The following is an 11,089-nucleotide window of genomic DNA, read 5'->3' as shown; positions in this document are numbered from 1 at the left end:
ACATTGCCAGGACTGTGTATTTTGGGTTGAATCCATGAAAGATCTGGGCAATGAGTATCTGGGCTGACAGCCAATAGAAAACAGTGTAGCCTTGGGCACCGGCTCCTGGGAATTGCCCCACCTGTGTCCCTATTAGGGGCCAGTGGACTCCCAGTAGCCTGATAAGGCTGAGTATTAAAGGACGGGGTCTGCAGTTGACTGTTTGTCTGTCTGTCTGACACAATGCTGCAGTTGGTCGTTGCTTTCCTCTTGGCCTCTGGAGGTGAATGCGGCAGGATTTGGGGTTAATTGGGGCAATTCTAACTAGACTGGGGGCTTTGGAGTGTGTAACAGTATCCGCCACTGACTGGGCTCATACAACTGAGGGTTATTGAACTCTAGTTCTCTGGGATGAATCCCATGTGCTCCTCGGGGGCGGGACCATGTGCCATGTGTTTTTCCACTTGTAAAGAGGAGGAGGTGGGCCCACTGGAGGGACCTGGAACCATGGGGGGAGGTTGAGGGGAACCAAATGAAGCTGCAAAGTGCTGAATAGAACTCACAAACATTCCTGTACTTGCCCTTGAGCTGACCATTAAAACAGAGTGTAAGCTCTTTGGCACAGGGGTTATCTCTATTGATATATGAATATTGATTTTATCGGGAGAATTAATGAGCCTATAGGAATTGCAGGGAAGGTGCTGCAGCCTCCACAGGCTTCAGTAGGAAGGTGCCCCCTGGTGGCCATTATGTGACTCTCAGTGGTCATTTTACTCTGATCTTGGCCCAGATATTGTGACTAATGTGTGGCCCTTTGTGTCCCCCTGTAGCCTATGGGTGTGGGGTTCCCACCTACTCCCCTCACAGCCGAGTGGTTAATGGAGAAGACGTAACGCCGCACAGTTGGCCCTGGCAGGTAAGTGATTCTTCCTATTTCCCTGGGAACGGAGATCATAGAATTCCCAATACTGGGATTTGCACCTTTGATCCAGTTACATAAAATAACATATATGTCCTGGCTCCTTCCCAGCATTCCCTGGGCCCCATTGGCTGAATGTGATGTGTATTGGCCCCTCTCCCAAGTTGAGACGTTCAATGAATAATCACTTTCTCTCCCCAGATCTCCCTGCAGTATTTCAATGGACAAGTCTTTGCCCACACATGTGGGGGGTCCCTCATCGCCCCAAACTGGGTCATGACCGCAGCGCATTGCATATCGTACGTTCCTTCTTCCTTCTGTCTGGCGGGTAACACACTTGGGGAGACAGGGGTCAGTGGGTAACACACTGGGGAGACAGGGGTCGGTGGGTAACACACTGGGGGAGACAGGGGTCGGTGGGTAACACACTGGGGGAGACAGGGGTCGGTGGGTAACACACTGGGGGAGACAGGGGTCGGTGGGTAACACACTGGGGGTTTTCATCATTTGTAGAACTTGGCTGCCTGATTCTATGCCCCTCCCCCTTTCCTTAATACCCTCCATGTTCTGGTTCTGCAGTTCTTCTCGGACTTACCAGGTTGTTCTGGGGGAACACGACCGCAGCATGAATGAAGGGGGTGAGCAGATCATTCCTGTGGCAAATGAAGACATCTTTGTTCATGAGAAGTGGATCAGCATTTGCGCTGCCTGTGGGTGAGTGGGGTCCATTCCACATGGAAAGTTCTGAGTGTGTTTCCCTTAGTAGGAAGATGGACAGTGGGACTGGATGGGCATTAACTGCACAAATCAGGGTCTCTTAGTCTGAAATTGTATTTGTGAATAAAGTTTGGTTGATAGAGTCCCAGGCAAACCAGACTTTGTCTTCCTCTTGTCCTACTTTCTCCATCTTCTCCTACTGTCTCCCTCTTGTCCTACTGTCTCCCTTTTGTCCGACTGTCTCCCTCTTGTACTTCTGTCTCCCTCTTGCCCTTCTGACTCCATCTTGTCCTACTGTCTCCATCTTGTCCTACTTGTCTCCATTTGCCCTACTGTCTCCATCTTGACCTACTGTCCGACTTGTCCTACTGTCTCCCTCTGGCCCTACTATCTCCATATTGTTTACCTGTCTCCATCTTGCCCTACTGTCTCAAACTTGTCCTAATCTCTCCATCTTGTCCTACTCTCTCCATCTTGCCTACTGTCTCCATCTTGTTCTACTGTCTCCAAGTTGTCCTATTATGCCTATTATCATCCACACTTCCAGCTACTGCTCAGCAAGTGCAGGCCTTCTTATCTGGACCCCTTAAGAAGTTCTTGATAGATGGACAATTTTTAGTTCTCCTGCTCAGTTTGTGGTGTAACATCTTTGATCTCTTCCCCAGGAATGACATTGCTCTCATCAAGTTGTCTCGTCCTGCCCTCCTTAATGATCAGGTGGAACTGGTCTGCCTGCCACCAGCTGGGCAAATCCTCTCCAACAATTACCCCTGTTACATCACTGGTTGGGGGCGTCTCACCAGTATGTTTGGCATCTCACCTCTTATAATGTGCCTTTATCAAACATAAAGTGTTGGTGATTGTGTTGTGTTCCCAATATGTTGTCTCTAATGTACACAGAAAGTGACCTCAGTGACAGGGGGGGGGCAATGTTGGGGCAAATCTGTAGATAACAAAAAATGCCCAAGGGAGATGGATATTATGGCAGTTGCAATATTTTGTGAGTCACATTTGAGTGACACCATGTCCATCCCACTTCCTTGTGTCTTGTAGCTGGAGGGAACCTGCCTGATGTTCTTCAACAAGCTCTGATGCCAGTCGTGGACCACAAGACCTGCACCCAGAGAGACTGGTGGGGCCCGAGCATCAAGACCACCATGGTGTGCGCTGGAGGAGATATCCGTGCCGGCTGCAATGTGAGCAATAACTTTCCTTTGGCCGTTGCTATGACAACACAAGAGAAACTATATCATCAGTGAATACTGGTCCCCAAAAACTACCGGGTCATAGAGTGTGGCCTTTACACACTCAGTTTATAATCCTTTTACGTTTAACCCTTGATGAGAGACCAGGGTGCTGCTATCCTTTTGTGTCCTTATTGAAATCACTAGAGTTGCGACTATCGCTGTTCTCTAAATGTTATTGGAAGTTCTGGTCTTGTTATTTACAGCAGTTTTACTTTTGTCGTTAGGGTGATTCTGGTGGCCCCTTGAACTGCCAGGCACCTGATGGCACTTGGCATGTCCATGGCATTGCCAGCTTTGTCTCAGGCTTGGGTTGCAATGCTCTGAAGAAACCAACAGTCTTTACCCGCGTTTCAGCCTTCAACGACTGGATTGGCAATGTGAGTATGGGCACCATCCCTGAGACTTGGGCACAGTGGGTGTGAGAGCCCCTAATCCCTTCTGGAGAATAATGTGAGCCCACTACAGATGCTACTAGGGGTAAGAAGGGGAACCTACTGTGATTATTGCTGCCCTGGTTCTTGTTGTCCTATATGAACCAAATAAGCACACGATGGAAGTCATTGTTGAGATTGTTTGAGATTTGAGACCTCCATCCCCTTCCCTTGTGAGCACAGGGTCAATCACAGAAATCATCTATATAACTGTAAGCTCCTCTCTATTATGTGCTGCTCTGGTTGGGTCACCTGAAACCCATAGTAGGATCTATGAACCCACAAATATTACTTAGTACATACAAGTCACACATGGTCCAATCAAAACATATCAATGTTCTTCTTTGTCTCCTGCTCAGATTATCAACAACAACTAAGCAGATGGATGGAAGAGGACAAGGTTGGAGAGGAAGGACAAGGAGCTTCAGATCATATGACCCTACTCTATGTCCCCATGAAAGGAGGTGAAACCGTCATGGTGGAACTTTCCCAGTAGAACCTTCTCTGTTCCGACAGAAATAAAGTTACATACATTCAGCAACGTGTCTCTTGTGTTTATATTTATGGAGACGGAATCACTGCTATGAAAGACTCTGTGACCTCCCTCAGACAGCCTGATTTGGGGTATTAAACCCAAAAGTTCTAGTTAGCAAATATTGGCCCATGTGGTATTGGACCTTCTGATTCTATTCTCCCACTTACCCCCTCCAGCCTTTTACACAGCTTCCCCACCCCCAAGGATTATCTAATAACCTGTACTGACCAACCCAACTCTAGGCCATGGTGCTGAACAATAGGTTGGACCCTATTGGTACTGAATGGAGCTGCCACCCAGCACTTTTACTTCTATGACAGTTTTTCCTCACTAGCAAGTCCTATGGGCAGGGGTATAAAATGGGCACCCAAACATACACCCATCAGAAGATATAAGTCTTGTGGGTGCTGAAATCCTGTTGATCTGATACAGATGTTTCCCCTTTTCATCAGTGGATCAGAACCACAATCGTCAAATTATAAACTCCATTTCCCACAATGACGAGACTTCTTCTGTCCTTACGTCTTCTATCGAGTCTGATCATCGACTGTGAAAAACGATATTGTTAAGTGTTGTCACTTTATAGATGATTTAATTGTGATTTGGGAAGGAAGTGAGACGAGTGATTGTAACGGTAAATCCATCTGGTGAAGAGATCACATACAATACTGGAAAAAAGAGTGTAGAATATTTGGACATAATGTTTTCCCAAGAAAAAGGAAAGGTGGAGACAGACAGGGTCGGACTGAGGGGCCCAGGGCCCCTTCCGACCCCCCGCCCCCTTACTATGATGCGCCGAGCGTGCATGGATGCTAAATCAATTGGCGCCGCGTGCATGAGCAGATGGCGCTGTGCGACGCATAAAAAAAAATTTTTTTTTCAAATCCAATCGGGAGAGGAGACTGGCGGGGGACCATTAAGGGTCGGGGCCCACTGGGTTTTTTCCTGGTGTCCCGCCGGGCCAGTCCAACACTGGAGACAGATGCCTATAGGAAACCAATAAGTAGGAACTCATTGCTATTGAGAGAAAGCTGCCATACTGATCCTCTCCTGGGGCAGGGCCGAACTGGGAGTTAAAAGCAGCCCCCCATTAAAATTAGACAAAAAACATTAGTGGTCAGGGTCCCCAATAAAATGAAGAAATAGACATTGGTGACCAGGGTTCCCCATTAAAAAAAAAACCATTAGTGGTGAGGGTCCCCATTAAAATTTTAAAAAAAAAACAGTAATGGTCAGGGCACCCCAATAAATGGTGGTTAGCGTCCCCCATTAAAGTAAAAAAAAAAAGGACCATTGGTGTGTCTTCTCTCTGTTTCCATTATTCCCCTGCTTCATCTTCTTGATATTTATATAATAATAATAATAATAATGCGCCTGAGCAGGTGGCATCTTAACAGACAAATATGACCCATTACTGTAATGGAGACAGACCAAGCAGACAAAATGTAGAACCAATTGGCTGATACAAATTTCTTTCAGTTCTGACCCATGGCCCACACTTGTACAGAGAGCAGTAGAGAGAGCTGTAGAGAGAGCCATAGAGAGAGCCGTACAGAGAGCCGTACAGAGAGCCATAGAGAGCGCCGTAGAGAGAGCAGTAGAGAGATCCATAGAGAAAGCAGTAGAGAGCCGTAGAGAGACATAGAGAGAGCAGTAGAAAAAGCAGTATAGAGAGCCGTAGAGAGAGCCATAGATAGAGCAGTAGAGAGAGCCATTGAGAGAGCAGTAGAGAGAGCCGTAGAGAGAGCAGTAGAGAGAGTCATAGAGAGAGCCATAGAGAGAGCAGTAGAGAGAGTCATAGAGAGAGCCATAGAGAGAGCAGTAGAGAGAGCCATAGAGAGAGCAGTAGAGAGCGCAGTAGAGAGATCCATAGAGAAAGCAGTATTGAGAGCCATAGAGAGAGCCATAGAGAGAGCCATAGAGAGAGCCATTGAGAGAGCAGTAAAGAGAGCCGTAGAGAGAGCCGTAGAGAGAGCAGTAGAGAGAGAGCCATAGAGAAAGCCGTATAGCACAGTAGAGAGAGCAGTTCAGAGAGCAGTACAGAGAGCAGTACAGAGAGCCATAGAAAGAGCAGTAGAGAGAGCGGTAGAGTCATAGAGAAAGCCGTAGAGTGAGCAGTAGAGGAGCCATAGAGAGAGAAGTAGAGAGAGAAGTAGAGAGAGCCATAGAGAGAGCCGTAGAGAGAGCAGTAGAGAGAGCCATAGAGAGAGCAGTAGAGAGAGCCATAGAGAGAGCCGTAGAGAGAGCCGTAGAGTGAGCCATAGAGAGAGCAGTAGAGAGAGCCATAGAGAGAGACGTAGAGAGAGCCATAGAGAGAGCAGTAGAGAGAGCAGTAGAGAGAGCCGTAGAGAGAGCCATAGAGAGAGCAGTAGAGAGAGCCATAGAGAGAGCAGTAGAGAGAGCCATAGAGAGAGCCGTAGAGAGAGCCGTAGAGTGAGCCATAGAGAGAGCAGTAGAGAGAGCCATAGAGAGCAGTAGAGAGAGCCATAGAGAGAGCCGTAGAGAGAGCAGTAGAGAGAGCAGTAGAGAGAGCCGTAGAGTGAGCCATAGAGAGAGCAGTAGAGAGAGCCATAGAGAGAGCAGTAGAGAGAGCCGTAGAGTGAGCCATAGAGAGAGCAGTAGAGAGAGCCATAGAGAGAGCAGTAGAGAGAGCCGTAGAGAGAGCCGTAGAGAGAGCAGTAGAGAGAGCCGTAGAGTGAGCCATAGAGAGAGAAGTAGAGAGAGCCATAGAGAGAGCCGTAGACAGAGCCGTAGAGTGAGCCATAGAGAGAGCAGTAGAGAGAGCAATAGAGAGAGCAGTAGAGAGAGCCGTAGAGAGAGCCGTAGAGAGAGCCGTAGAGAGAGCAGTAGAGAGAGAAGTAGAGAGAGCCGTAGAGAGAGCCATAGAGAGAGCATTAGAGATAGCAGTAGAGAGAGCAGTAGAGAGAGCAGCAGGATAGAAGGACACGGTGGCAAAGAAAAATATTTCACATAAATAGTCGAAGGAGCTTTGGTCTTGAGCCCAGTTCGTCCTGGCAAAATTTCACCAAAGGAAGGTGCCCAAGGACCCTGGCACTGGAAAGTGGGAATAAGCAGATGGTTCTTGGTGATAATCACATCAATTGCACCTGCTTGGGAACCAGTCCATGGGGTCTGTTCTTAGAAGCAGTAGATAATAGTCAGAGGTGTGTGGAACATTCTGGGTTGATAAAGACCATGACGTAAGGTTTGTGCTGATAAAAGTCCCTATGTACGACATTGAGTAATGCAAAACTTTCCTTTCAAACAAGATGTTGAGCTTGATCTTCTCTATCCTGGTTGTATCAGGAGGTGAGTGGGGAGTAAGAGCAGTTATTAGGGTTGTGACTATCTAGTTGGAGTTTGCAGGCCATCTCAATGGGTGTATTGGTTCTTTCAGCTCTAGTCTCTAGACTCTTTGAGTTCCATTCATTAGGAACCCTAGCTATAATATTCTGGAGATGATGTCACTGCATAGTCTAACAACACCCTGGTCAATAGGTTCCTTTGTTTGTTGTCTACAAACTCTTCTTTTTGGTTGGTAAGTTCATCTGTCTTTGGAAAGTAGGGTCCTCTCCCTCTAGTCTAAAGGATCCTCATCCCACTCATTAGGTTTCTCCACCTCTAGTCTAAAGGATCCTCATCCCACTCATTAGGTTTCACCACCTCTAGTCTAAAGGCTTCCCACCCCACACAGCAGGTTCCTCTGTCCCTGATCCATTGGCTTTCTCTTTTTGGTCAGTAGGTTCCTTTCTATTGAGTCTAAAGACTCCTCATGCCACTCATTAGGTTTGTCTGCCTCTAGTCTACCAGCTTCTCATCCCACACAGCAGGTTCATCAGTCCCTTGTCTACTGGCTTTTATTTTTGGTCAGTAGGTTCCTCTGTCTCTGGTCTAAAGGCTTCTCATCCCACACACCAAGTTCTCCTAATTCAGAACTATTTGCTTCCCTATTTGGTCAGTAGGTTCCTTTTATTCTGGTCTAAAGGTTCTCCACCTGGGTCAGTAGGTTCCTCTGTCTCTGGTCTACAGACTCTTCATCTTGGTTCCAGGCCTGCAAATTCTTCAGTTTTGCCAGTAGGTTTGTCTAATGGGTTCTTCACTCTGGTTATAGGGTATTTTCCGTTGTCGTAGAGAGACTTCTCATTCTATTAGGTTCACTGAGCTCTGGTCTGTTACTCTCTCTGCAGCCTATGGATGTGGGGTTCCCACTTACGCTCCATCTGCACGAGTGGTGAATGTTGGGGAATTATCTCTTAATCAGATCTGTATGTTGTAGTAGATGAGGTTGAAACAGACACAAATCCATCTTTTGCTGCTTTAGGTCTCTCTGCAGATACTGAAAGACGGGGTATTTGCACACAATTGTGGGGGGACCCTCATCGCTGACTGATGGCTTCTGACTGCCGCCCACTGTATCAAGTGAGTATCACCAGAGGCTACACAATGTGGGACACACACTTAGCTTCCCAGGGGCAATAGTAGGTGAATCATACTCCCTGTCTGTTGATTGGTTAATCTCTCTCATTGCAGTTTCTCCCGGACCAATCGGGTTGTAGTGGGAGAGTTTGACTTAGAGAAGGAGGAAGGAGCAGAGCAGATCTTTCCTGTTCCATCAGAGGACATGTTTGTGCACCCGTCATGGAACCCCAGTTGTGTCGCTTGCGGGTAGGGGGAGTGACCATTGTGTTACTGAGACCAATCATATCTCATCTGCACACTGATTGGCCGACAGTGGTCTGTCCTGTTTTCTCTTTCCTTTAGGAACGACATTGCCCTGGTCAGATTGTCTCACCCTGTGAAGATAAGCGATAAGGTTCAGCTAAGCTGCCTCCCCCCCGCCGGGGAACTGCTCCCCAACAATTACCCCTGTTATGCCAGCGGCTGGGGGCGACTTTACAGTAAGTACATAGAGGTTTTATTGCTAAATATAATCCCAAAAGGGGTTGGCCAGGTCCATTGAAAAACAATTCCTAAACTTGGGCTGTTCTCTGTACTTCCTGCTCCTGGGCTGTTCTCTTTCCCATGGTCAGACAGGAACCTCCCCCTGGGTAAGTGAATCCAATCTCCCCCAGTACTTACCCAGGTACAGAGCTCTGATTCTCTGTACTTCCTGCTCCTGGGCTGTTCTCTTTCCCATGGTCAGACAGGAACCTCCCCCTGGGTAAGTGAATCCAATCTCCCCCAGTACTTACCCAGGTACAGAGCTCTGATTCTCTGTACTTCCTGCTCCTGGGCTGTTCTCTTTCCCATGGTCAGACAGGAACCTCCCCCTGGGTAAGTGAATCCAATCAACTGGTATTACAGGAGACAGGGGCAGATGAATATCATGGGCTGGGGGGTACCATATAGAGCTTTACATTAGTAACACAATTTATTTTGTTTTACCCCTGTGCAGCTGGAGGGCCCATTCCTGATATCCTGCAGCAGGCACTGCTCCCAGTGGTGGATTACACTCACTGCTCCCAGAGAGACTGGTGGGGCTCCTCAGTGAAACCAACCATGGTCTGCGCTGGAGGGGACATTTGCTCTGTCTGCAATGTGAGTGTCAGACTGTAGGGGGAGCTGTGACACAAACAGTGTGAATAGAAGTGATACTGCCCCCTACAGGCCATACAGTAGATCCCACTGTAACTCCCTTTAAGTGTAGAACAGTAACATCAAAAAATTAAAGTGTTTTAAAGTAATGGAAATATAATGTAGTGTTGCCCTGCACTGGTAAAACTGATCTGTTTGCTTCAGAAACACTACTATAGTTTATATAAACAAGCTGCCGTGTAGCCATGGGGGCAGCCATTCAAGCACAGGATACACAGTAGATAACAGGTAAGTACTACTATAGTTTATATAAACAAGCTGCCGTGTAGCCATGGGGGCAGCCATTCAAGCACAGGATACACAGTAGATAACAGGTAAGTACTACTATAGTTTATATAAACAAGCTGCTGTGTAGCCATGGGGGCAGCCATTCAAGCGCAGGATACACAGCAGATAACAGATAAGTACTACTATAGTTTATATAAATAAGCTGCAGTGTAGCCATGGGGGCAGCCATTCAAGCACAGGATACACAGTAGATAACAGATAAGTACTACTATGGTTTATATAAACAAGCTGCTGTGTAGCCATGGGGGCAGCCATTCAAGCACAGGATACACAGTAGATAACAGATAAGTACTACTATAGTATATATAAACTATAGTAGTACTTATCTGTTATCTACTGTGTATCCTGTGCTTGAATGGCTGCCCCCATGGCTACACAGCAGCTTGTTTATATAAACTATAGTAGTACTTATCTGTTATCTACTGTGTATCCTGTGCTTGAATGGCTGCCCCCATGACTTTAAAACACTTTCATTTTTTGGTGTTACTGTTCCTTTAACTAACGAGGCAAACTTTGTAATTGACTCATATTGTCTTATTTAGGGTGACTCTGGGGGACCCCTGGACTGTCAGGCAGCTGATGGCCGGTGGTATGTCCATGGGGTGACCAGCTTTGTGTCTGGCTATGGCTGTAACACGCTCAAGAAGCCCAGTGTGTTCACTCGAGTGTCGGCCTTTAACTCCTGGATCCAACAAGTAAGTTCTGGGGGGTCCATAAACCGGGGGCCTGTGGGCGGGAATGTATTGGACCAATACTGGGGTGATTTCTTCTTTGTGGGGGAAGGTGACCTGGGGTAGATTAAATGTATAATTTGCTGGGGGGGAGGGGTAATAAATCTGCGTTCTGATTGGTCGAGATTATTTTCTCAGTGAGAATTCCGTCAGTTTGTTCCAGTAGATCCTTCCCGGGAATCCTCAGCCACAGAACTTGGGAATCTCTTCTATTCCTCTTGGTTCTGATTCTCCAATAAATCCTCAGCAGCCCAGAAGTCTTTTTGTTTTCATTGTGATCAAGTTCAGTTTGGGACTGAGGGGCCCGACATTTGGGGCCCATTCAATGTAGATTTAGGGGGGGACACACAGGCCTGGGGCAGAGTTGCCCTTATTTGGGGCAGATTTATTTTAATACCCCAAAACTACAGGGAAGGAATAGTTAATATAGAGTCACCCTATCATTATTGGGGCCAAAAGGAATATCAGTCTCAGGTCCTGCTCCTTGTCAGTAGAGTCGCCCCTTCCCCTTGGTACAAACCACATATTGATTCCACCCCCTGAAAATTGTGCAGCCTGGAGACATTCAGCTGCTGTTGGACCCTCCATTGTGCTGTCACTGACTGATTCTGGCCCCATTGTGCTGTCACTGACTCTCATTCTACCCA

The 11,089-nt window shown here is 47.2% G+C and overlaps 1 protein-coding gene and 1 pseudogene across 1 annotated transcript; both read left to right on the top strand.

The window, feature by feature from the left end:
• The first annotated feature begins 214 nt into the window (after positions 1–214).
• Positions 215–3,834, top strand: cela3b.L (chymotrypsin like elastase 3B L homeolog). The gene is given in 8 exon segments (NM_001093671.1): positions 215–262; positions 810–895; positions 1,100–1,197; positions 1,478–1,612; positions 2,281–2,417; positions 2,669–2,811; positions 3,087–3,239; positions 3,653–3,834. Coding segments are annotated over 8 exon segments (810 nt in total). The 5' UTR covers positions 215–222; the 3' UTR covers positions 3,671–3,834.
• LOC108695956 lies at positions 3,679–10,910 on the top strand (annotated as a pseudogene).
• Positions 10,911–11,089: the final 179 nt, after the last annotated feature.

Source organism: Xenopus laevis, chromosome 7L (assembly GCF_017654675.1).
Source record: "Xenopus laevis strain J_2021 chromosome 7L, Xenopus_laevis_v10.1, whole genome shotgun sequence".
In the NCBI taxonomy this organism is placed as follows: Eukaryota; Metazoa; Chordata; class Amphibia; order Anura; family Pipidae; genus Xenopus; species Xenopus laevis.
The sequence above is the reverse complement of the archived record's forward strand: the minus strand, read 5'-3'. Positions and strand labels throughout refer to the sequence as shown.